Source organism: Lichenostomus cassidix, unplaced genomic scaffold (assembly GCF_008360975.1).
Source record: "Lichenostomus cassidix isolate B80296 unplaced genomic scaffold, HeHo_3.0 HiC_scaffold_40, whole genome shotgun sequence".
Lineage (NCBI taxonomy): Eukaryota > Metazoa > Chordata > Aves > Passeriformes > Meliphagidae > Lichenostomus > Lichenostomus cassidix.
This window is the reverse complement of record NW_028147459.1, coordinates 91539-114797: the sequence shown is the minus strand read 5'-3', so window position 1 is coordinate 114797 and position 23259 is coordinate 91539. Positions and strand designations below refer to the sequence as shown.

Genomic DNA, 23259 nt, shown 5'->3' with positions numbered 1-23259 from the left:
AAGGGAAAAAACGACCCTGAAAATGTCAAAGCTGCTTTTATTAAATCCATATAAAAACAACCCCAAACCCCCCAACAATGAATTAAAAAAAAAACACTAAAAAAAAAACCCCAAAGCCCCAAAATCCCTCCCAGGACCCCCAAAATCCCCCCCAAAACCAGTGGGGGAGGGGGGAGTGATTATCGATGCCGGGGAAACCCCAAAAGGGAGGAATCCCCAAAATTGGGGGGGGGGGAGGGGCTGAGATTTTTCGGGGGAATTCCCCGAAATTTGGGGTCATTTCTTCTGGGGGGTGTTGAGCTTCTGCATTCCCCGGATCTTCTCCAGGAGGTCACCCACGAATGCCTGGGGGGGCAGGGGGGTCAGGGGATCCCAAAATCCTCCCCAAAATCCTCCCCAGGACCCCAAAATTATCCCTGGGAACCCTCAGCCCAAAATTCACGGAGATTTGGTGCAAAAATCCCCACAAAATTCCCACAAAAGGCCCTCAAATCCCTCCTGAATATCCCCCTGAAATCACCCCGGAATGTCGTGAAATTGCCCCAAAAACCCTCCCCCAAATCCCCGAAATTTCCACCCCATATCTCTGGGGATCCCTCCCAAAAATCCCTTTGGGATTTCTCCGAAATGCCCCCAAAATCTCCCCAAATTCCCCCAAAGCTCTCCACAAATTCCCTCCCAAAATCCCTCCCAAAACCCTCCTCCAAATCCTTAGAAATTCCCCAAGATTTCCCCCCAAAAAGAAACCCCCAAATTCCCCTCTCACCTCTGTGGGTTTGTAACAGTCCACGAGGATCTCCTGGGGGCAAAGATTTGGGGTCAGTAGGGATTTGGGGTCCCCAAAATTTGTGGGGTCAATTAAACCCCCCAACCTCGTTTGGGGTGATTTGGGGTTGATGTGGGATGATATTGAGATCACTTTGCGGTTGATTTCGGCTTGATTTTGGGGTGATTCTGGGGGATTTCAGGGTTGATTTTGGTATGATTTCGGGTTGTTTTTGGGGTGATTCTGGGTGATTTGGGGTACCTGCACGCGGGCACTGCGGGCTCCGTCGCTCTCCATGTCCAGCAGTTCATCCACATCAATCTCCAACTCCGGAATTTCCTCCTCCTGGGGATCCCAATTGGGGGAAGGGAGGGGGAGAGACCCCAAATCAGAACCCCAAATTCCCCTCCCCCCAACCCAAAGCAGCGCCCCAAAATGAGGAGGGGGAGAATTGGGGTCCCTGGGCAGGGGGGCTGGGGGGTCCCGGGGATTTTGGGAGGCTTGGGGGGGCTTGGTTCCCTGTTTGGTGTTCCCGCTGGGGCTGTCCTGTCCCTGTCCCATCCCTGTCCCGTTCCCGGTACCGGCTGGGGTCCCTGCCCCATTCTCGGGGGTCCCGGTGTCGATCCCATCCCTGACCCAATCCCGGGGTGTCCCTGCCCCGATCCCGGCGGTCCCTGTCCCCGCCGTCCCCGCTGTTCCCGTCCCCGCTCTCGTTCCCATCCCGTTCCCGGTCCCGTTCCCGGTCCGCACCCGGCAGTCGTAGAGCGCCGTGAGCTGCGCCAGGATCCACTCCTCGAGGTGGAGGCGCTTGCGGAGCTCGCGGCGATCGTAGCGCACCGTGACCTTGCCGCGGCCGCGCCCGGGGCCTTCCTCCGGTGCCGCCGCCGCCGCCGCCGCCGGGGCTGCCGCGAAGCACACGCGGGGCGCGGCGGAGCCCGGGCCGGGCGGGGACACCGGGGGGGCGGCCGGGGGGGGCCCGGGGCCGCCGCGCGGCTCCGCCATGCCGCCACCGCCGACCGGAAGCGGCCACGCCCCCGCCGGGGACACGCCCGGGACACGCCCCGCCGCCACGCCCCTCCCCGCCGCCGCCACCGGAGCGGCTTCCGCCGCCGTGGGACACAAAGGGACACGCCCACCAGGGACTCCCCCACAGGGACACGCCCATCATCAGTCATCGCCACGCCCGATTCCATAGAGCTCCGCCCACGTTGGCTTCCCCCCGCCCTAGGCCACGCCTATTTCCTCAGGCAGCAGAGCCGGCGTTCCCACAGTGACCACGCCCCCTTCGACCACGCCCTTACGGACCACGCCCAGTTATTGCTAATGACTCCGTTCGTTAGCCCCGCCCCCTCGCCTGGCACCGCCCCTCCGGGCACCGCCCCTCGGTCCCGCTCGGCCATGGCGGCGCCGCTCCCGCTGCCGGTGCCGAGCTCAGGGTCGCCGCCGCCGCCGCTGCCGGGCGCGCTCCCGCTGGAGCCGCCGCGCGTGCCCGACATGCTCGTGCGCGGCAGCAAATTCATCCGCTGGGAGGAGGTGAGAGCCGCGACCCCCGCGGGACCCCCGGAGTGACCGCCGGGAGTGGCCGGAGTGACACCGGAGTGACCCCCGGGACCCCCCGGGAACTCCCGATCGCTCCTCGGAACTTCCCACATGTCCCCCGGGACCCCCCGGTCCCTACCCGGGAACTCCCGAAGTCTCCCCGGAACTCGCGAAGTGTCCCCCGAGATCCCAAAAGTGGTCCCGGGACCCCCGGACCGATCCCCGCGATCTCGCGGGACCCCCCGATCACTCGCCGGGACTCCCACAGTGACCTCCGGGACTCTCAGGACCTCCCGACCTACATTTGGGACCCCCCGGGAACCCTCGATCCCTCTCCAGGAACTCCCGATCGCTCCCCGGAACTCCCAAGTGTCCCCCGAGATCCCGAAAGTGTCCCCGCGATCCTCCGGGACCTCCCGAGCGCTCCCCGGGATTCCCGAACCGATCCCCGGAAATCTCGGAGCGACTCCCGGGATCGCCAAAGTGTCCCCGGGACCCCCCAGTACCTCCCCGGGAGCTCTCGGAATGAGCCCCGGGACCCCCCGACCTACATTTGGGATCCCCCGGGAACTCCCGATTGATCCCCCTAACTCCCAAAGTGTCCCCGAGATCCCAAAAGTGTCCCCAGGACCCCCGGAGTGACCTCTGGGACTCCCGGAGTGACTCTCGACAATTCTCCGAGTGATCTCCGGGACCCTCCGGGAGCTCCCCGGGATTCCCGAACCGATCCCGGAACTCCCGAAGTGTCCCCGAGATCCCAAAAGTGTCTCCGCAACCCCCCGGGACCCCCCAAACCCATCCAGGACCCCCCAGATTTCGACCCCATCTCTCCCCCTTCCCCTTTCCCCGATTTCGGTCCCCCGGCCCCCCCGCGACCCCATTTCCAGACCTGACCCCATTTTTTGGGGTCAGAAAACGGGAAATTGGGTCTTCCACCCCCCAAGCCCTCGGGGGCTCCCCGAAATCGCCGCATTTCACCCCAAATTCAACCCCCGCTGAGTGGGGAGGGGCTGGGGGGGAGGAGCCTCACATTTGGGGGTTCAACCCCCCTTTTTGGGGCGTGGCTGGGGCTTTATGGGGTGGGGGAGGGCAAAGTCCCCGGGGAGGGGCAGCCTCTTCCTCCTCTGGGATTTGGGGTCTCTGGGGGGAATTTTGGGGGTTTTGAGGGGATTTTGGGGTCTCAGGAGGTTTTGGGGTCCCCAGGAGCCTCCCAGCCGCACCCCAGTGACGCTCAGGGTTGACCCCGATGGATTCTTCCTGTACTGGACAGGGCCCAGCACGGTGAGACCCCAAAGAGACCCTGAAATGGCCCTGAAATGACCCCAAAAGTGACCCCGAAATGGCCCTGAAATGGCCTCAAAGTGACCCTGAAATGGCCCCAAAAATGGCCTCAAATGTGACCCCGAAATTGTCCCAAAGTGACCAAAAATTACCTCAGTGACCCTGAAAGTGACCCAGAAATGGTCCCAAAGTGACCTTAAAGTGACCCTAAAAGGACCCCAAACTGACCCCAAAAGTGACCCAAAAATGCCCCCAAAACGCCCCAAATTCCTCCGTCCCTTATCAGCCCCTCCCAGCCGGAATTTGGGGTGAATTTTGGGGGATTTGGGGAAGCCCCTCCCCCGCCGCCGGATGTGGGGTCCCCTGGGAGGGGGGAGGTGTGTGGGGGGGCTTTTCCCACGCTCCTCCCCCACCCGGAAATGGCTCCATTTTTGGGTTTCTCTCCCCATTTTGGGGTTTCTCTCCCCATTTTTGGGTCCCTGCAGGAGGTGGAGCTCCTGGACATTTGCAGCATCAGAGACACCAGGACAGGACGCTTCGCCCGTGCCCCCAAGGTGGGACCCAAAAACCCCAAAATAACCCTTTTTGGGGGATTTTGGAGTCTCGGGGGGGTCATGGGGCTGATTTTGGAGGGGCTGAGGGGGGATTTGGGGTGTGGGGTGCCAATTTTGGGGTCTCTGGGCTCTTTTTTGGTGTTTCTGGACAAATTTTTTGGTGGGTTTCAATCTATTTTTGGGGTCCCTGGTTGTGTTTCTGGATGGTTTTTGGGTTAATTTTGGGTGGTTTTGGGTTCAGGATCCCCGTACCCGCGATGCTCTCTGTTTTGGGGTCCCCGGCGGTCCTCCTCCCCAGCGCCTCCTTACTGTGGTCCACGGGCCTGACCTGGTCAGCCTTGGCTTCCTCAACTTCGTGGCTGTGCAGGACGGAGTGGCCCAGGTGGGATTTGGGGCAATTCGGGGGAATTTTGGGGTATTTCAGGGAATTTGGGGGTGATTTTGGGGAGGTTTTGGGGGATTTTGGGGAGGTTTAGGGTCTCAAACTCGCGGTGCTCCAGGTGTGGACGGAGGAGTTGTTCCAGTTGGCTAACAACATCCTGGCCAGGAATGCATCCCGGAATACTCTGCTCAGGAAGGCGTGGGTACCCCAAAAACCTCCCAAATCACCCCAAAAATCACCTCTGAAATCATCCCAAAAATCCTCCCCAAAAGCTCCCAAAATGATCCCAAAAATCCTCCCCCAAAATCCCCCAAGAATCAGCCCCAAATCCCCCCACAACCACCCCTAAAATCACCCAAACTCTCCCAAATCACCCCAAATCCTCCCCAGTTTTGAGATCCCTACTTTTTGGGATCCCCAATTTCAGGTACACGAAGCTGACTCTGCAGCTGAACTCAGATGGGAAGATTCCAGTCAAAAAGTGAGAAAATCCCACAAATTTTGGGGTTTTTTTCCCTAAAATGAATCCCCCAAATCCTGGGGAATTCCCGCCATGAATTTGGGGGATTTTCCAAAAAATTTTGGGTTTTTTTTTCAGCATTCTGAAGATGTTTTCAGCCGACAAGAAAAGGGTGGAGACAGCGTTGGAGTCCTGTGGCCTCAGCTGCACCCGGGTGGGGAACCCGAATTGGGAGCCTAAAACTGGGGATCGTAAAATTGGAAATCCTGAAATTTGGGATCCTAAAAATCAAGGATCCTAAATTCGGGGATCCCAAAATTGGGACCCCAAAAAATTGGGGACCCCAAAAATGAGGGATGATTTTTTGTGGGCTTTTCAGGGTGATTTTTCTGGGTTGTTTTGGGGGGATTCTGAGGTGGTTTTTGGGGTTCTGAAGTGGTTTTTTGTTGGTTTTTTTGTGATTCTGAGCTGTTTTCTGGGAGAGGGGTTGGGGTTTCCGAGGTGTTTTCTTTTGGATTTTTGTGATTCTAAGCTGTTTCTGGGGTTTTTGGGGTTGCAGGGTGCTGCCATCCCCCCGGAGCTTTTCCCCTTCGAGACTTTCCGGCGTTTCCTGAGCAAACTTTGCCTTCGGCCAGAGCTGGACAAGATCCTGCTGGAGATGTGCGACCCCAAAACCAGGATTTGGGGTTTTCGGGGGGGGTTTGGGGTGTTCAGGGGGTTCTGATGGTTTTGGGTTTTCCTAAACCCTGGTTTTAGGGGTGTTGGGGTGTCCTGAGGGGGTTTTGAGGGTGATTTGGGGAGTTTTGGGTTCCCTGTTTGTCTTTGGGATTTCCTGGTTGTTGGGGATTTCTGGGTGATTTTGGGGTAATTTTGGGGGGTTTTTTGGGTGTTTTTCCAGCGGGGCAGCAGGCAGGCCGTACTTGAGCCGGGAACAACTGCGGGATTTCGTCAACTCGAGACAAAGAGATCCCAGACTGAATGAAATTCTGTTTCCCCCATTGAGCCCCGAGGGAGCTCAGGCGCTGATCGACAGATATGAACCCAATGAGGCATTTCGGGAAAAAGGTATGGGATTTGGCATCATTTTGGGGTGAATTTATGGGATTTGGAATGGATTTTGAGGTAATTTTCCCCTTTTTTGGATTGTTCCAGGTCAGCTGTCGATGGAGGGGTTCTGGGGGTACCTGGGGGGCGATGAGAATGGAATTATCCCCCCTGAGACCCTAAAGCTGCACCAGGATATGACTCAACCACTGAGCAGCTACTTCATCAGCTCCTCACACAACACCTACCTGACAGGTGAGAAAAACCCCAAAAAAACCCCGAAAATGTGCCCCAAAAATCGCAAAACCCCCAAAAAACCCAACCGCAAAAAGCCCAAACCCAACCCCAAAACCCTGAGGTGGCTCTGGGGAGGTTTTGGCGTCACCCTTGAGGCTCAATCCCAAACTTTGGGGGTCCCTGGGTGGAATTTTGGGGTATTTTTGGGATTTCTCTATTTCTGCCATACGGAATGGGATTTTTTTTTTGTTTTTTCCCTTTTGGGGTTTTTTTGGGGTACAGCCGGCCAGCTGACCGGGGTGTCCTCGGCCGAGATGTATCGCCAGGTGCTGCTCAGTGGTTGTCGCTGTGTGGAACTTGACTGCTGGCAGGGCAGAACCCCCGAGGAGGAACCACTGGTGACACATGGCTTCACCATGACCACCGAGATCCCATTCAAGGTGACCCCAAAAACCCCTGAAGTGACCCCAAAACTGACCCTAATCGTGCCCTGATCTTATAGAACACACACACAGCCCACAGGATTAACACAGACCCCACAGAAACCCCAAATCCCATAGAACCCCCAAATTCTTCCCTGCAGTCCCTTTTGGGGTCTTGGATTTGGGGTTTGGGGAGGTTGGGAAGTCCTGAGAGGGCTTAGGGTCTCTTTTTGGGGTAGTTTTTTTGGGTTTTGGGGGTTTTTTGGGGTTGTTTTTTGGGGTTTTCCCCCTGACCCCACCGTTGCAGGAGGTGATCGAAGCCATCGCTGAAAGTGCCTTCAAGACCTCTCCGTTCCCAGTGATTTTGTCCTTCGAGAACCACGTGGACTCGTGAGACCCCAAAACCCCAAAAACCACCCCAAAATCCCTCTGGACCCCCAAAATCCCCTTTTCCCTCCCAAATCCTGGGGGTTGTGGGGTTGGAGGAGATTCCGTGGGGTTTCTGGATTGTTCTTTAGGGCAGTTTTTGGGGGGTTTTGGGGGATTTTTGGCTTGTTTTTTGGGGGTTTGGGGTTGGGCAGTTTTTTGGGTTGTTTTTGGGCTGTTTTGGGATTGGTTTTGGGGTCTCACCCAATCCCCCTTTTTAGGGCGAAGCAGCAATCCAAGATGGCTGAATACTGCAGGAGCATCTTTGGGGCTTCATTGCTCACGGAGCCCCTGGAGAAATACCCGGTGGGTTTGGGGTGAATTCGGGGGATTTTGGGCAAATCTGGGGGTTTGGGGTGAAATTTGGGGGTTTAGGGGAGATATTTGGGTGGATTTTGGGGTGATTTTGGGGCCGTTTTTGGGTTTTTTGGCACAGCTGGAGCCAGGCGTTCCCCTGCCAAGCCCCCAGGAGCTTTTGGGTCGAATTCTCATCAAGAACAAGAAACGACGGCCGAGGGGAGCCATGGCGCGCCCTAAAAACAATGGTAATGACCCCAAAAATACCCCAAAAATAACCCCAAACCACCCCTGAAATATCCATAAACCACCCTGCCCTAAAACAATGGTAATGCCCCAAAAACACCCCAAAAAAACCCCTAAATCCCCCCAGGGCCCACTGAGCCCAACGGTGATGAGCGAGGAGTGCAACCCCGGAAATCCCTCGGTGAGTTTGGGGTCAATTCTAGGGATTTTGGGTCCGGGGGTGTTTGGGGTGGATTTGGGGGTGTTTTTGTGGTGTTTCGGGGTGACTTTGGGGTGTTTTGGGTCCCCCAGAGCGTGAGGCTGACAGTGAGGAGGAGGAGGAGGAAGAACCCCAAGAGATGAAGAAACCAACGACTGATGAGGTTTGGGCCATTTTGGGGTCCCTGGGTGTGTTTTTGGTTTCCTGGGTGGTTCTTTTGGGGTCCCCAGGAGGTTGTGGGTCCGCAGGAGGTTTTGGGGTCCGCAGGGCACAGCCAGCAGTGAGGTCACAGCCACCGAGGCGATGTCCAACCTTGTCACCTACGTGGAACCTGTCAAGTTCAAATCCTTCCTGGCGGCGCAGAGTGAGCAAATTTGGGACAAATTCCAGTGATTTTAATTTGGGGTGAATTTTCCAGATTTTGGGGCTGATTTTGGGGTTTTGGGGTCCCCAGAGCGCAACAGGAGCTTCGAAATGTCTTCGTTTGTGGAGACGAAAGGTCTGGAGCAGCTGACCAAGAGTCCCCTGGAGTTCGTCGAGTATCCCAAAATCCAGGATTTGGGATTTGGGGCCTTTGGGGGATTTTGGGGAGAATTTGGGGGGAATTCAGGGGATTTTGGAGGAGATTTGGGGGTTTTGGGGGCATTTGGGGCCATGTTTAGGGGGATTTGGGGTTTCCAGGTGTGTTTTGGGCATTTTTGGGTGGATTTTGATCTGGATTTCGGGGATTTTGGTGAATTGTGGGCTGAATTTTGGGGATTTCGGATCATTCCTTGACGCTCAGGTACAACAAGCGGCAGCTCAGCCGCGTTTACCCCAAAGGCACTCGAGTGGATTCCTCCAACTTCCACCCTCAGCTCTTCTGGAACGCAGGAGTGCAAATGGCAGCGCTGAACTTCCAGAGCCTCGGTGAGACCTGGGGACGCCTGGGGACACCTGGGGACACCTGTGACACACTTGGGTACACCTGTGACGCCCCCATGACACACCTGTCCCCCTAGATGTCCCTCTCCAGCTGAACCTGGGGCTGTTTGAGGCCAACGCTCGCTCAGGATTTCTGCTCAAACCTGAACCTCTGCGGCGCCACGACAAAACCTTCGACCCTTTTGCCGAGGAGAGGCTGGATGGGATTGTGGCCAACACCTTGAGTGTGCAGGTGAGACCCCAAAACCCCGGAAATGGCCCCAAAACTGAGCTGGAACCAAGAAAAACCAAAGTCCCACAAAAATCCACAGAAATCCCATGAAAACCCATAAATGGAACATCAAAATCCTACGAAAGCCCCATGTACGGAACCCCCAACCCCAATTTTGGTGTTTCCCTGTAGGATTTTGGGGTTTTTTGGCTCTCCAGGTACTGTCAGGGCAGTTCCTCTCCGAGCGCCGCTGTGGGGTTTTTGTGGAACTCGAGGTTTTTGGGCTCCCTGTGGACACTCGGAGAAGATTCCGGACGCGAACAAGCCAAGGGAATCCCTTCAACCCCGTGTGGGACGAGGAGCCCCTGGTGCTGCACAAGGTACTGGGACCGACTGGGAGGGACTGGGTGGAAAAGAGCTAATGACTTTTGGGGTGAAAGATGGCACTTTTAGGGACTAAAATGAGAGGTTTGGGGACAGAAATGGCACTGGGAGGGACTGGGAGGGGACTGGGATGAACTGGGAGGGAACTGGGATGGACTGGAGGGACTGGGAGTACTGGGAGGTCACTGGTGGCACTGGGAGGTCACTGGGAGGTCACTGCGGTGTCCCCAGGGTGTCACTAGGGTGTCCCGGGTGCATTCCCAGCGGTGTCCGCCAGGCGGAGCTGCCGCACTGGGAAAGCCGCGGCGTCCCCGGAGTGTCACTGGGATGTCGCTGAGGTGTCGCCGGGCTGTCCCCAGTGCCTCTGCTGTCCCTGTTACAGGTGGTGCTCCCAGCTCTCGCCTCCCTTCGTGTCGCAGCCTACGAGGAGGGGGGGAAGCTGCTGGGCCAGCGAGTTCTGCCGGTGGCGACCTTGCGGTCAGGTGAGGGGATGGGGGGGACAGAGGGGACAGAGGGAACAGAGGGGACAGGAGGACAGGGATGGGGTTCAGCTCCCCCCAGTTCCCCAGATGTCCCCAGTCCCAATGTCCCTAATCCCGATGTCCCCAAACCCCAGGGTACCACTATGTTCCTCTGCGCAACGAGAGCAACCAACCCCTGCTGCTGCCGGCGCTGCTGCTGCTGACCAGGGCGAGTGACCACGTCCCAGATGGACACCGTGGTACGGCCGAGACCCCAAAGCACCCGGGAGGACCCCAAAACCACCCCAATTTGGGGAGCTTTCCCCCATTTTGGGGGGTTTTTTGTCTCCATTTTTTGGGGTTTTCTTTTCCCCCATTTTTTGGGGTTTTCCCCCCATTTTTTTGTATTTCCTCCCCCTATTTTGGGGGGTGTTTCTCCCCATTTTTGGGGTCTCCCCTGCTCCCCGTGACCCCCAAATTTCGGGTTTTTCCCCCCAGATTACGCCGAGGCCCTGAGCAACCCCATTCGCCACGTGAGCCTCATGGACCAAAGGGCGCGGCGGCTGCAGGCGCTGCTGGGGGACCCCGAGGTGAGACCCCAGTTTGGGGGATTGGAGAGGGTTTTGGGGATTTTGGAGGGGTCTTGGGTAGGTTTGGGGCATCTCAGGTGACATTTGGAGGATCCTGAGGTGGGTTTGGGGGTCACCCTAAAATCTGGGGTCCCTTGGATTTTGTGGAGATTCTGGAGATACTTTGGGGAAAATTTCGGGGAGGATTTGGGGATTTCCTGGGGTATTTGGGGGGGGTTGGGGAGGATTTGGGGTTTTGGGGGGGTTTTGGGGGGATTTTGGGGTTTCCAGGTGGGTTTTGGGGTGGTCTCAGGTAATTTTGGGGTGTCCTGACCATTTTTTCCCCCCAGGATGCCCCTGAGAGGCCCCAGCAGAGCCCAGGGGGGTCTCGGGATTTTGGGGCTCCCAGAGTGACCCCTGAGCCCCGCGCCCCACCCCCCGCCACTGCCCCCCCCGGCCCCTCCCCCATCCCCAGCCCAGGTAAGTGGGGGGGACAGGGGAACCCCAAATTTTGGGGAGAATTCCCCAAATCCTGTGGGGCTCCGCTGATTTTGGGTGTTCCCCCCTCCCTCCGCCAGGGCAGCGCGACGACCTCATCGCCACTGTCCTCACAGGTGACCCCAAATCCCCCAAAATCCTCCCCCAAAACCCCAAAATCCCCCCCAAAATCCCCAAATTCCCACCCTGGGCTCACTTGGGCCAGGTGTTACCCCCGACTTTGGGGTTTTTGGGGATGCCTCAAACCCTTCCCCCCCTGGTGGGTTTTTGGTGAGTTTTGGGGTCCCAGAGGTGGGTTTTTGGTGAGTTTTGGGGTCCCCAGAGGTGTCCCCCGAGCCGCTGGAGTCGCTCCGGCAGCACCGAGGTTACCTGAAGCTCCTCAAGCGCCAACGCCGTGACATCGAGCAGCTGCGCAAGAAACACCTCAAGAGGCTGCTGGCGCTGCACAAGCGCAGGTGAGACCCCAAAAATGCCCCGAAACAGCCCGAAAACTGCCCAAAAACTGCCCCAAAAACTGCCTCATTTTGGGGTCGCTGATTTTGGGGTTTTGCTCCCCAGCGGGGGCACAGATGGAGCTGCGTCGCTGCTGCAGCTGCGGGAGGAGCAGCAACGGCTGGAACTGGGGAGGAGACTGGAGCAGCTGCGGGAGGTACTGGGATAAACTGGGAATGGGCTGGGATGGACTGGAGGGACTGGGAGGGGATTGGGGGAAAAATCTCGGCACTTTTGGGGTGAAAAATGGGAGGTTTGGGGACAGAAATGGCGGTGGGAGAGACTGGGATGGACTGGGACAGACTGGGAGGCTCCGCACTGGTCCACACTGGTCCACACTGGTCCATACTGGTCCATAATGGTCCATACTGGTCCATAATGGTCCATATTGTTCCATACTTTCGCAGGCCCAGCAGAGGCTGCAGCAGGTGGCGGTCGAGGCTCAGCAGGCTCAGCTAAAGCAGCTGCGGCAAACCAGTGAGAGGTACTGGGGGAACTGGGAGGGACTGGGAGAGATGGAGGGCCTGGGGGGGACTTTTGGATGGTTTTGGGGTACCCCAAGGCTGTTTTTAGGATGTTTTTGGGCTGGTTTTAGGCTGTATTTAGGATGTTTTTGGCAATGCTTTTAGGACGATTTTGGGATGTTTTTAGGATGTTTTTGGGATGTTTTTAGGATGTTTTTTGGGTCCTGCAGGGAGAAGAAGGAGCTGCAGAAGATTCTGGATCGGAAACGCCACAGCAGCATCAGCGAGGCCCGGGGGGGGCGCCGGGGGGGGTATGGGAATTTGAATCCTGGGATCCTAGGGGGATTTGGGGGGTCCTGGGGGGTTCCCAGGGAGGTCTCTGGGGTTTGGGAGAGGGTTGGGGGTCAAGGGCACCTTTGGGGGGTCGGGGAGGGGTCAGGTTTTGGGGGGAGGGTCTTGGGGAGGGGTGAGGGTTTAGGTTTGGGGTCTCAGGGTGTTTCACCCTCCCAATTGCTCCCTCCCCCCAGGGAGCTGCCGGAGATCAACAGGCGTCACATCAACGAATCGGTGACATCGATCCGCAGGGTGAGGGACCCCGAGACACCCCAAAAACCCCCCAAAACCACCCTGAAAACACCCCAAGACCACCCCTGGGACCCCAAAAACACCCTTGGGATTTCCCCAGAGTCCCCCCAGGATGCCCTGGCAGGATTTAGGGTTCCTGGGGAGGATGTAGGGGGTTTTGCAGGTCCCAGGGATGATTTTGGGGTCCCTGGGGTGGATTTTGGGAGGTTTTCAGGGTCCCTGAGCCCATTTCAGGGTCCCTGATGGGTTTGGGGTCGCAGCTGGAGGAGGCTCAGCGGCGCCGAGAGCTGAAACTGCAGGAGGAACAGCGAGGAGTCCTGGAGCAGATCAGGGATGAGGAGCCGCGGGTAGGGGAGACCCCAAACTGGGGATCCTGGGGTGTTCTGGGGCTGCCGGGGGGGTTTGGGGTCCTCGGGGGGATTTCAGGGAGTCCTTGGGATCATTTTAGGGAGGATTTGGAGTCCTGGGGGGTGTTTTGGGGGTTCCCAGTGGGTCTGAGGGTGTTTTGGGGGGAATTGGGGGGTCCTGGGGAGGGAGATTTGGGGGGGATTTTGGGGGTATTTAGGGTCTCCCCGGGGGTCTCTGACTCTCAGGGTCTCTCTCCCCCCACCAGCTGGCGCAGGAGCTCCAACAGGAACTCGGGGGACTCTTGACCCCCAAAAGCCCCCCCAGGACCCCCCCGGGTGACTCCACCCTGCTGTGACAGGGGGGGAACCCCAACCTCCCCACTCTGAGATTCGGGGGGCTCTGAAATTTGGGGCTCCTCGTGCCTTCCGGGGGTATTTTGGGGTCTCCGCCCCAGTCTGAAGCCCCCTGTGGCGTTTGGGGAGTCCCAGTTGTTGGGACCCCCAAAATTTGGGGAGCCTCCCCATTCTGCCCCCATTTCTGAGACCACTAAAGGGGGAGGGGTCTCTCCCCCCACCTCACACTCACCTCCACACCCCCCCCAATTTTGGGGTGGGGGGAGGGGCGCTGCTTCACCACACTAAAATCACTCCTGGCCACGCTTCTGCCCCCCGAAATGGGGGCCCCAAATCCCCCTCCCCAAATTGGGGGGGCTCCTCCCAAGGGCTGTTTTTTAACTCTTGCCCCCCAGTTTTCGGGGGTAACTCCTGCCTGTCCTGCTCTGCTGTTGGGGAACCCCAAAACTGGGGGAAAAGCTCCGAAACTGGGGGAAAACCCCTGAAATCGGGGGAATCCCCATCTTTGTACAATAAGAGTCTTTTATTCTTCTATGGAGATGCCTGTTTTGGGGTATTTGGGGTCTTTTGGGGTCATTCACGGGTCACCCCAAAATGTGGCAGTGAGGGGGCTCAAAATCCTCCCAACCCCCCCCAAAAACACTGTTTTTCTATAAAAATCCATTTTTATTGCCCCCCCGCCCCCCTTCCCTGTAAATTTCCAGGTCCCCCCCAAATCCCCCGGAGGTCCCGCGGCGGGAAGGTCAGGGCGGGGGGGCGGGGGGGGCGGGGCGAGGCCGGCGGGATCCCCACCAGGCCCTAAACACCTCACGCCATCCCCCCCCCGGGGCCCCCCCGACACTGCGGGGCCGCGGCAGCACCTGCGGGGACAGAGGGGACAGGGTCAGCTGGGGGTCAGCAGCGTCCCCTCAGAGTCACCAACCCCACCCAGGTGTCACCAATGTCCCCTCAGCGTCACCAATGCCACCCCAGTGTCACCAAACTAAGCCCTCCCGCAGCACAACCCTGAGCCCCCTAGTGTCCTCTCACTGTCCCCCATGTCCCAATGTCCCCAGAGGTGTCACCTGTAGCTGGAGCTCGTCGCTCATGCAGCACAGCCTCCTGCCATACCTTTGTCCCCAGTGTCCCAGTCACCCCAATATCCCAATGACCCCGATATCCCCAATATCCCAGATATCACCAGGTGTCCCCAATGTCCCCGGCTGTCCCCAGTGTCCCCACCTGTAGCTGGAACTCATCGCTCATGCGGCGCAGCCTCCTGCCATACCTCTGCGCTGCCCAGAGCACGGGGGGGGCGGAGCGGGATCGACCCCGAATGGCAGGGGTGTCCCCAGAGCCCCCCCCGGAGCCCCCCACGTCTGACGCCAGCCGCGCCCGAGCCTCTGGGGGGACAGGGGGACACGGAGGGGATCAGGCGGTCCCCAGAAACGGGCAGAGGGGAGGGGCTGGCCCCAAAGCCCCCCAAACCCCCTCAGGCCCAGCGCGGCTCTCCCCATGGAAGGTTTTGGGGGTTATTGTGGGGTTTTTGGGGTCTCTGACCTGGGGAGGGAGTGCCGGGCTGGCTGGGGGTGGGGGAGCCACCCCAGGGCGAGGGCGGAGGGGAGTTGGGCTCCTCGGGGGTCTCATCCAGCCGGAACATTCTCAGGACATGGCAGGGCTGGGGGGCAGGGGGCGTCAGGGGGCTCTGCACCCCATATTTGCCCCATAAACCTCCCCAGCCCCATAAACGCCGCAGAACCAAATCTGCCTTATAAACCCTCCCCCAGACCTCCCCCAGCCCCATAAACCCTCCCCACAGACCTCCCCAACCCCATAAACCTCCCCCAGCCCCAAACTCGCCTCCAGCGCAGCGCCAAACCCCAAAATCCCCCCTGAAACTGGGATCCCCCATAATTAACGCCCCTCCCTAATAAAGGGAGCAAAGTCCTCCCCGGCCATGACCTTGGGCACCCCGGAAGTGCCCCCCGAGTCAGAGCACCCCAAAAACTCCCCCCTTGGGGTCCAGGGAACCCCAGAGCTGCCGGGATCACCCCCCGTGAAACAGAACCCCCTTAAATCCCCCTCCACAACGGGGACACCCCAAAACCGCCCTCCCCGTAACCGCAGTGACCCCGGAACTGCCCCCCCCGACCCGGGGCACCCCAAAACCGCCCGGAGCCGCTCTGATCCCCCAGAAACCTGCGGCTCCCCCAAACCCTGCTCCCCTCGGGACGGGGGGATTCCCCAACACCCACTCCCCAATGGGGGAACCCCAAAGCCGCCCCTTCCCCTCCGGACGAGGTTCTGCCTCCCCCGAACCCCAAACCAGCCTGTCCCCCCATCCCCCGCGCGCCCCCCCTCACGCACCCCCCGGGGGTTTCCCCCCAGCCTCTCCTTCCCCCGGCGGGACCCCCAAATCCGCCCCTGCCCCCCGAACCTCGGGCTCTGCCGCCGCTCCAGACCCCGACCGCGTCACCCGCGTGACTGACAGCGCCGCCGACCAATCAGCGCCGGGGCTCCCCCAGGCGTCACTGCGCACGGCCACGCCTATGGCCTGCCCCCCGCGGCGCCCAGGAGTGGGCGGGGCCAGCGCTCGACGTCTCGTGCCCAAAGCCAAAATGGCGGCGGCGCCAAGCGGGGCGGAGCCACCGAGCGGCCGCGGGGGGGACCTAAAATCCCCCAAATGGAGCCCAAAATCATCCCCTGCCCCCAAATCACCTTCTGTGCCCCCAAAATCACCCTCTGAGCCCCACAAGTCGTCTTCCGTGCTCCAAGTCACCTCGAGCACCCCAAAACTGCTCCCCCAAGGACCCCTCAATGGGCTCAACCGCCCCCCGGGACCCCCAAATGAACCCGACCGCCCCCGGCAGCCCCTGTGTCTTCCCGAAACCTCCCAAAATCCCTCCTTGTTCCCCCAAAATCACCCCCTGTGCCACCAAAATCCCTCCCTGCCACCCCAAAATCATCCTTTGTCCCCCTAATCACCCCCTGTCCCCAAAAAGTGCCCCCCAAGGACCTCCAAAGGTCTCCAACCTCCGCAGGACCCCAAACCTGACCCCTGCCCTCTCCCCAGTCCCTCCCAAGAATCCCCAAATTGAGCCCTCGGAACCCCAAAATTGCTCCCGGGGCTCCCCAGAAGGGCCCAGCCCCCCAGCCCCTCCCCGCGCTGCTGCCTCATGGAAATGGCCGCGGGGCTGCACTGGGATCGTCCCAGTATCGACTGGGAGCGACCTCGGCGCCCTTGGCCGCGCGGGGAGCGGGAGGGGCGGCGGCACCGGCGAGGGACAGCGGTGACACCAGTGGCACCAGTATAACCAGCACAGGGACAGCAGCAGCACCGGTATAACTAGTGCAGAGACACCTGTGACACCAGTACAGCTGGAACCAGTGGCAGCAGTGGCACCAGTACTGCCAGAACCAGTGCCACCAGTGACACTAGTGCAGGGACAGCAATGGCACCAGTATAATCAGTGCAGGGACACCAGTATAACCAGCTCAGGGACACCAGTGACACCAGTACAGCCACAGCCAGGGACACCAGTACAGGGACACCAGTGACACCAGAACACCCAGCATCAGTGTAACCGTTAGAGAGACACCACCGCCACCAGCACAGCGCAGCCCAGGGTCGCCAGTAAAGCCATCCCAGTGTCCCCAGTGTCCCCAGCAAAGCCCATAGCAGTGTCCCCAGTGTCCCCAGTTCCGTGGGATGGGGACGGATGGGGGGGGCGGGAGGGGGAGGATGGCCACGTGATACAATGATGCTCTCAGGCCGCTATAAAGAGCCGGGACCGGATCGGGACCGGATCGAACCGGAACCGGATCGGAACCGGATCGGAACCGGATTGGAACTCGGACCGGATCGAACCGGAACCGGATCGGAACTGGGACGGGATCGGGACCGGGACCGGATCGGGAACGGAACCGGATCAAGGACCAGGACCGGAGCGGGTCGGGACTGGACATTGGCATAACCAGAACTGGACCCAGAGCAGGAGCTGGATCGGAACCGGATCAAGACCCGGGGCTGGATTAGACCCGAACCGGAGCTGAATTAGACACGAACCGGATCGGATCCAGATCTGGACTGGATCTAAACCGGATCGGACCGGGACTGGATCAAAGATTGGAACCGGAACACGGACCGGATCCAGATTAGGGACCAGAACCGAACCGGGCCGGGCCTGGCTCAGAGGCCGGCGCTGGATTGGACCTTAACCGGAGCCCGGACAGGGACTGGAGTAAGACCCGGAGCCGGATCCAGGCGGAGGCGGTGCGGGGGGGTTCCGGGGGTCCCCGGGATGAGCGGGGGAGCCCCGCGGGGGTCTCCGCTCCTGCACCGCCCGTCTCGGCGGGGCCCGCGGGCTGGGGGCGGCGCGGGGGGGTCCCGGGGGGGTCCGGTGCCCCCGGGGAAGCTGCAGCTCCTCGAGCGCTTCTTCACCCCTCCGGGGCCCCCCCCGGGCACCCCCTCGTCCTCCCCCTCCCCCGCCTCCTGCACCTCCTCCTCCTCCTCCTCCGGAGGGGCTGACGGTCACTGCGGAGCCCCCTCGCGCCCCGGCGACCCCCGCAGGGACCGCCATGGCTTCGGGGACCCGCTGGGGACACTCGGGGACCCCCCCGGGGCGCGGGAGTCGCGCCTGCGGCGGGGGCTGAGCCGCAGCCACGAGGGGCTGCACGCCGGGGTTCCCCCCGAGGGGCTCGGGGACGCCGCGGGGACCCTCGCGGACATCCCCGACCCCGTCGAAGACATCCTGGGGACCCTCGGCGACGTCGCCGTCCCCCCCCGGGCCACCCCCGAGCCCCTCGGGCCCCGGCGGAGGCGGGGGCAGCGCCGCGACCGCGCCCCCGGAGACCCCCCCGAGGGGCTCGGGGACAGCACGGGGACCCTCGGGGACATCCCCGACCCCTTCGGGGACCCCCTTGCGACCTTCGGGGATATCGCGCGGCCCTCGGGGCAGCGCCTGCGGCGGGGGCTGAGTCGTAGCCACGAGGGGCTGCACGCCGGAGACATCCGCGAGGGGCTTGGCGACAGCGCTGCGACCCTCGGGGACAGCGCAGGCGGGGGCAGGGGGGGGCCGCAGCCGCACTCCCCCGCTGGGCCCCGGGGACAGAGCCACCTCCGCCTGCCCGGGGACAGCGCGGCCACCCTGGAGGCGCTCGGGGACATAGCGGGGACCTTCGCCGGGCCCCCCCCGATGACCCCGCGGGGTGGCGGCCTCCCCCGCCCCCCCAGCCCCCCTCCCCGGCGGGGCCCCAACCACCTCCTCCTGCCCGGGGACGTCCCCGGGGGGCTCGGGGACCCCCTGGAGCAGCTCGGCGACATCGCGGGGACCTTCGCAGACCCCCGGGGGGGCTCCCCTCGCCCCCCCAGCCCACCTCCCACCCGCCGCCGAGTGGGGCCCGCCCGGGGGTCCCGGAGCGGCTCACGGGGGAGGCTGCGACGGGAGCAGAGCCGGAGCCAGGAGGGGCTGGGGGCGGCGGGGGCGCTGGCGGAGCCCCCCCGGCGCTGGCGGTCGCTGGAGGCGGTGGGGGGGCGCCGGGGGGGTCCCCGCTTCTCTCGGTTCCTGGACGAGCTGACGCGGAGGGTCCTCAGCCCCGCGGAGCTCCGCGCCCTGGGTTGGCCCCCCCGCGCCCCCCCCGCGCCCCCCCGCGCCCCCCGCACCCCCCCCAGCACCCCCCGCACCCCCCCCGCGTCTCCCCGAGCGGCGGCGGCGACCCCGAGGCTGCGGGCTGCGACACCCCCACCCCCACGGGGGACTCCGGGCTCGGGGGGAGCTCCCGGGATGGAGGAAGAGGAGGAAGAGGAGGAGGAAGAGGAGGAGGAGGAGGAAGATGAGGGGGGACAGGTAGGGACAGGTGGGGGGGCTGTCTGGGGAGAAGGTGGGGGGCACCCGGGTCCCCTTTGCGGGGCCAGGGGGTGACAGCGCTGTCCCCACAGCAGCCGCGGGCGGCCGGAGGCGCCGGGGGACCGAGAGGGTGAGTTTGGGGCTCCCCGGGGCGGGTTTGGGGGAGAACAGGGGGCGTTTGGGGCGGAAGGTTTTGGGGAGGGTCTTTCGGGAGGCTCTGGGGGCTATTTTGGGGTGTCCTGGGGGCTGTTTTGGGGCTCCCGGGGCCGTTTTTACTGTGTCGGGTCAGTTCCGAGGGTCCCGGGGAAGTTTCGGGTGTTTCAGGGCTGGTTTTGGGGGGTTTAGGCTCAACTTTGGGGGACCCGGACCAGTTTTGGGATCAGTTTTGGGTGTGTTGGGGTAAGTTTTGGGGGCGGTTTTGATGGTCCCGGGGCAGTTTGGGGGTTTCGGGGGCGATTTTGGTGGTTCGGGAGTGGTTTAGGGGTCAGTTCCCGTGTCAGTTTTGGGGTCAGTTTTGGGAATGTTGGAATCCGTTTTGGTTGTTTTGTGATTTCGAGGCAGATTTGGGGGACTCTACGTCTGTTTTGGGGTCAGTTTTGGGGACTTAGGGGGAGTTTTTTGGGGTTTCGGGGCGGTTTTGTGTGTGTCGGGTGAATGTCGGGTGAGTGTCGGGTTGGTCGGGAGTGCTTTGGGGGATTCCGTATCAGTTTTGGTTGTTTTGGGATCAGTTTCGGGTGGTTTGGGGAGGTTTTCAGGGATTCCGGGGCAGTTTTGGGGTCAGTTTTGGGGTTTCGGGGGTCCCACACCCTCTCCTCTCCCCAGGGCCCCCCCGGCGCGGGCGGAGCTGGATGCGCTGCGGGAGAGGATGGACAGGTGAGGAGAGGGCGGGACCTGGGGGTGGGGCCTGGAGTGCCACACCCATCGGTGTTGCTTTGGGGCGGGGCTTGGAGGGGCCACAGCCCCGGGAGGCTCCGGGTGTTCCCAATTGGGGTCATCCCCGTGCTCCCAGTGCCCTCCCAGTGCTCCCAGTTTGGCTCCCGCAGGCTCCAGGACGATTACGCCAATTCCCAGCGCCTCAATCGGCTCCTGGAGGAGCGGCTGCGGGGACTGGTGAGGGGGGTCCCGGGGGGCTGGGGGTCTCCAGGGCGGTCCCGGGGGGCTGAGGGGTCCAGGAGCAGTTTTGAGGGGTCCTGGGGTCGGTTTTGGGGGGTTCCGGGGTGGTGTTGGGGAATCCCGGGTTTGAGGCATCCCGGGGTGTCCCAGGGGTTTGGGATATCTCAGGATTAGGGGGTTCTGGGGGTGTCCCAAGGATCTTGGGGGGTTCCCAGGAGGTTCTGGGGTGGTTTTTGGGTGTCCCCGTGACTGGTTTTGGGTGTCCCGGTGACATTGTGGGGTCCTGGTGATGTTTCTGGGATCCCGGTGACATTGTGGGATCCCAGTGACATTTTTGGGGCACAGGCACAGGAGATGGCGCTGGAAAGGGCTGCCCTGAGCCGCCACGTGGCCGAGGTGCTGCAGAGGGTCCTGGGAACACCCGCTGGGCCGGGGACCCCCCCGCGGGACATGGTGAGGGGCGGGGGTGACACTGGGGGGGGTTTAAGGGTGACATTGGGGTGACAATGAGGGCAATCGGGACCCTATGGAAGGTCCTTGAGGGGACTTTAATGGAGGTGGGGGGACATTGTGGGGATCCCATGGGGTGGCACGGGGTGGAGGGGTTAGCAGGGGGCAGATGGGGGATTAAGGGTGACCTTGGGGGGGTCACGGGGAGGTGACATCCCCGGGCTGTGACACTTCTCCTGTGTCCCCCCTCAGGTGGCCGCGTGGGGAGGAGCTGAAGCTGGCGAGGATGAGGAGGAGGAAGGGGAGGGACCGCTGCTGCCCCCCCCTGCCTTCAGGGACCCCCCAGGGGGGACAGGACCCCTGCCTTGAGCACCCCCAACCCCCCCCGACCCCTCAATAAAGGAATGAGACCCCCCGGTGTGGCTGAGTCATTCTGAGTGCCCCAAAATGCCCCCAAAACTCCCTGAAACTGCCCAAGGGATCCCAAACTGCCCCCAGGGACCCCAAAACTGACCCCAACCAACCCCAAAGAGCCCCCAAACCCATCCCCACTCTCTGCCAGAGCCCCCCTGCCCCCCCCGAGTCCCCAGCCCCACTTCAGGGGCTCCCCCCAACCAAGACAGCCCCACATTTCCATCGACCACCATTTTATTGGCACCAGAAGGGAACAGGACTCCCCAAACTCCCCAGAACCGACCCCAAACTCGGCCTGGCAGGGTCTGAAGCTCAGGACCCCCCAATACCTGAGGGAGTTCTCCTGCTCCAGGCTTTGGGAAAAATGGCTCTGGGGGGTCCCAGATTTCAGGAGTGCCCTGGATTTAGGGGATCGCCCCTTGGTCGGGGTCAGTCGGGGGGGCACAGGCGGCCCCCAATGTCGTCCAGCAGCCAATCCAGGCCAGGCAGGAGGTCGCGGCCAGTGAAGGCTGAGCAGCCCTGGATGCGCCAGCGGTGGCTGCGGATGGAGTCCAACTCCAGGGCCTGAGCACAGGGGGGAGACAGGTGGGCCAGGGGTCAGGAACAGCCCCATTCTCCCAGGGGTCAGGGGAAACACAGGTGGTGTGGGGTCGAGCTCCAGGCTTTGGAAAAGGAGGGGATGGGGGGGTTTGGGTTGGTGCTGGATTTTGGGGGTCCCCAGGATTTGGGGCTCCCTGGACTGGAGGGTTCCGGGATTGAAGTGTCCCTGGTTTGGGGGTGTCCAGGTTGGGGATTCTGATTTGGGGTCCCAGTTTGGGGGATACCTCTCGGATGTCTGTGGCTGGCAGCGCCCCTGGCAGGTCCTGTTTGTTGGCAAACACGAGCAGGGTGGCTCCAGCGAGGCGCTGGGGGGGGGACAGCAATAGTGTCACCCCCCCGTGACACGCTGACTCGATCACAGTCCCTGGCCATGTGCCCCTGTCACTGCCACATCCCCATGTCCTTTGTGTTCCCATGTCTCTTCCTGTTCTCACCAAGCCCTCACATCCCTGTGTCCCCATGTTCGCCATGTCCCCCCCACATCCCCCATGTCCCTTGATGTCTCAGGGGTGTCCCCCTGTCCCCAAGCCATCCCGGTGTCACCTCCTCGCGAAGCAGCGCGCGCAGCTCGCTGGCGCAGAGCCGCAAGCGCTGGCGGTCACTGCTGTCCACCACCCAGACCAGGCCGTCGGTGCTTTCGAAGTAATTGCGCCAATAGGAGCGGAGAGAGCTCTGCCCACCTACGTCCCACACATGCAGCTGGAACCTGGGTAGACATGGGGACAGGGATGGCGTGACAGGGTCAGCGGGGCCATCAGTGGGGTCACCAGCAGGGGCTCCCGGGTTCATCATGGTGGTCCCAACGTCACCCCTTACCCGCGGTGCTCCAGGGTTTTGATGTTGAAGCCCAGGGTGGGGGAGGTGCCCCCGACATCCTCCCCGTTCAGCCGCTTCAGCAGTGTCGTCTTCCCTGCGTTGTCCAATCCCCTGAGAGGGGCGGGGCCTCAGGTCGCGCCCATGACCACACCCAGCCACGCCCTTGCAGGTGGCCCCTCCCTGAAATAACCCACACCCCTTTCCTCAGGCCCTGCCCTCCCAACCCTGCTGCCACGAGCCCCATTAGCCCCACCCCCACACCTGACCACGCCCTTGTTCAGGCCCCTCCCAATTTTTGCTCTGCCCCTTCACTTAGACCCACCTGCTGTTGGCTCCACCCTCTACCTCACCCCTCCCTGACCCCACCCCTATGCAGCCCCACCCTCACTCCACCCATACAAGCCCCGCCCCCTCAGCCAGCACACGCCCTCACAGGCTCCACCCCCAGTCCCAATGCCCCGCCCTCGGAGGCCCCACCCCCACCACATGCACCCCAACCCCCATCCCCATGAGACCGCACCCCCTCCCGCGCGGCCCCGCCCCCTCCCACGCCTAGCCCCGCCCCTCTCGCGCAGTTCCCGCCCCCAGAGGCCACGCCCACAGCACGAGCAGCCGCAGCTCCCGTTCTTTCTCTCGCATCTTCTTCAGGATGGTCAGGAGCCCCATGGCGGCCGCGCGCTCCGGCCACGCCCCCTCCGGCTCCACCCACCGGCCTGCTCCGCCCCATGGCCCCGCCCCCGCCTCCCATTGGCCCGCGCTCTCCCACTCTCCCCACCACTTCCGGGTACGCGGCGGCGGCGCTCCACTCCCCCTAGCGGTCCGGAGGAGCGCGGGGTGGGGGGGGGCGGAGCCGGGAGCCGGGGGGTCTCGGGGGGGGAGTTTGGGGGTCCCGAGTGGTC

The 23259-nt window shown here is 61.8% G+C and overlaps 5 protein-coding genes across 8 annotated transcripts; 2 read left to right on the top strand and 3 right to left on the bottom strand.

The window, feature by feature from the left end:
- Positions 1 to 23: 23 nt before the first annotated feature.
- Positions 24 to 1768, bottom strand: PPP1R14B (protein phosphatase 1 regulatory inhibitor subunit 14B). The gene is made up of 4 exons (XM_085046241.1): positions 1517 to 1768; positions 1028 to 1111; positions 767 to 799; positions 24 to 345 (listed from the first exon to the last, which is right to left on the bottom strand). Exons 1-4 carry the CDS (start codon positions 1766 to 1768, stop codon positions 277 to 279), a joined length of 438 nt encoding a protein of 145 aa, XP_084902367.1. The 3' UTR covers positions 24 to 276.
- Positions 1503 to 13680, top strand: PLCB3 (phospholipase C beta 3). The gene is made up of 33 exons (XM_085046235.1): positions 1503 to 2299; positions 3509 to 3586; positions 4072 to 4140; positions 4382 to 4522; positions 4641 to 4720; positions 4950 to 5003; positions 5121 to 5196; positions 5542 to 5642; positions 5881 to 6047; positions 6135 to 6281; positions 6546 to 6703; positions 6993 to 7075; positions 7333 to 7417; positions 7548 to 7656; positions 7782 to 7835; positions 7946 to 8016; positions 8121 to 8217; positions 8308 to 8392; positions 8638 to 8762; positions 8855 to 9009; positions 9207 to 9368; positions 9755 to 9854; positions 9989 to 10093; positions 10332 to 10423; positions 10753 to 10882; positions 10981 to 11016; positions 11223 to 11355; positions 11459 to 11549; positions 11800 to 11876; positions 12087 to 12167; positions 12384 to 12441; positions 12702 to 12788; positions 13055 to 13680. Exons 1-33 carry the CDS (start codon positions 2090 to 2092, stop codon positions 13142 to 13144), a joined length of 3387 nt encoding a protein of 1128 aa, XP_084902361.1. The 5' UTR covers positions 1503 to 2089; the 3' UTR covers positions 13145 to 13680.
- Positions 13681 to 13787: 107 nt separating this feature from the next.
- BAD (BCL2 associated agonist of cell death) lies at positions 13788 to 15682 on the bottom strand. Its single transcript, XM_085046245.1, has 4 exons — positions 15559 to 15682; positions 14682 to 14799; positions 14364 to 14524; positions 13788 to 14002 (listed from the first exon to the last, which is right to left on the bottom strand). Exons 2-4 carry the CDS (start codon positions 14779 to 14781, stop codon positions 13886 to 13888), a joined length of 378 nt encoding a protein of 125 aa, XP_084902371.1. The 5' UTR covers positions 14782 to 14799; positions 15559 to 15682; the 3' UTR covers positions 13788 to 13885.
- Positions 15683 to 16893: 1211 nt separating this feature from the next.
- Positions 16894 to 20946, top strand: LOC146422317 (uncharacterized). 4 transcript variants are annotated; one of them, XM_085046237.1, is made up of 6 exons: positions 16900 to 18967; positions 19063 to 19097; positions 19790 to 19840; positions 20011 to 20077; positions 20426 to 20533; positions 20783 to 20946. In XM_085046237.1, exons 1-6 carry the CDS (start codon positions 17423 to 17425, stop codon positions 20897 to 20899), a joined length of 1923 nt encoding a protein of 640 aa, XP_084902363.1. In that variant the 5' UTR covers positions 16900 to 17422; the 3' UTR covers positions 20900 to 20946. The 4 variants fall into 4 exon arrangements, 3 of the variants coding, with proteins under 3 accessions (XP_084902364.1, XP_084902363.1, XP_084902362.1); XM_085046236.1 differs by having other exon boundaries at positions 16901 to 18967; positions 19060 to 19097; XR_014848103.1 differs by lacking the exon at positions 20011 to 20077 and having other exon boundaries at positions 16894 to 18967; positions 19060 to 19097.
- A 214-nt stretch (positions 20947 to 21160) lies between these two features.
- Positions 21161 to 23171, bottom strand: ARL2 (ARF like GTPase 2). Its single transcript, XM_085046240.1, has 5 exons — positions 22962 to 23171; positions 22361 to 22471; positions 22088 to 22250; positions 21769 to 21849; positions 21161 to 21508 (listed from the first exon to the last, which is right to left on the bottom strand). Exons 1-5 carry the CDS (start codon positions 23024 to 23026, stop codon positions 21374 to 21376), a joined length of 555 nt encoding a protein of 184 aa, XP_084902366.1. The 5' UTR covers positions 23027 to 23171; the 3' UTR covers positions 21161 to 21373.
- Positions 23172 to 23259: the final 88 nt, after the last annotated feature.

What these genes read in the sequence shown, in the direction of transcription:
- PPP1R14B (XM_085046241.1), bottom strand. Translation starts at nt 1,768, where the DNA reads ATGGCGGAGCCGCGCGGCGGCCCCGGGCCCCCCCCGGCCGCCCCCCCG. An exon ending in CGGCGCTCTACGACTGCCGG is followed by an intron (nt 1,112 to 1,516) that starts GTGCGGACCGGG and finishes TGGGATCCCCAG; the next exon opens with GAGGAGGAAATTCCGGAGTT. An exon ending in CCCGCAGTGCCCGCGTGCAG is followed by an intron (nt 800 to 1,027) that starts GTACCCCAAATC and finishes CTTTGCCCCCAG; the next exon opens with GAGATCCTCGTGGACTGTTA.
- PLCB3 (XM_085046235.1), top strand. Translation starts at nt 2,090, where the DNA reads ATGACTCCGTTCGTTAGCCCCGCCCCCTCGCCTGGCACCGCCCCTCCG. An exon ending in AGAAACCAACGACTGATGAG is followed by an intron (nt 8,017 to 8,120) that starts GTTTGGGCCATT and finishes TGGGGTCCGCAG; the next exon opens with GGCACAGCCAGCAGTGAGGT. An exon ending in GACTGGAGCAGCTGCGGGAG is followed by an intron (nt 11,550 to 11,799) that starts GTACTGGGATAA and finishes ATACTTTCGCAG; the next exon opens with GCCCAGCAGAGGCTGCAGCA.
- BAD (XM_085046245.1), bottom strand. Translation starts at nt 14,781, where the DNA reads ATGTTCCGGCTGGATGAGACCCCCGAGGAGCCCAACTCCCCTCCGCCC. An exon ending in GCCCGGCACTCCCTCCCCAG is followed by an intron (nt 14,525 to 14,681) that starts GTCAGAGACCCC and finishes CTGTCCCCCCAG; the next exon opens with AGGCTCGGGCGCGGCTGGCG. An exon ending in GCGATGAGTTCCAGCTACAG is followed by an intron (nt 14,003 to 14,363) that starts GTGGGGACACTG and finishes CTGTCCCCGCAG; the next exon opens with GTGCTGCCGCGGCCCCGCAG.
- LOC146422317 (XM_085046236.1), top strand. Translation starts at nt 17,423, where the DNA reads ATGAGCGGGGGAGCCCCGCGGGGGTCTCCGCTCCTGCACCGCCCGTCT. An exon ending in GGCGCCGGGGGACCGAGAGG is followed by an intron (nt 19,098 to 19,789) that starts GTGAGTTTGGGG and finishes TCCTCTCCCCAG; the next exon opens with GGCCCCCCCGGCGCGGGCGG. An exon ending in GGACCCCCCCGCGGGACATG is followed by an intron (nt 20,534 to 20,782) that starts GTGAGGGGCGGG and finishes GTCCCCCCTCAG; the next exon opens with GTGGCCGCGTGGGGAGGAGC.
- ARL2 (XM_085046240.1), bottom strand. Translation starts at nt 23,026, where the DNA reads ATGGGGCTCCTGACCATCCTGAAGAAGATGCGAGAGAAAGAACGGGAG. An exon ending in GAGCTGCGGCTGCTCGTGCT is followed by an intron (nt 22,472 to 22,961) that starts GTGGGCGTGGCC and finishes CGCCCCTCTCAG; the next exon opens with GGGATTGGACAACGCAGGGA. An exon ending in AAAACCCTGGAGCACCGCGG is followed by an intron (nt 22,251 to 22,360) that starts GTAAGGGGTGAC and finishes ATGTCTACCCAG; the next exon opens with GTTCCAGCTGCATGTGTGGG.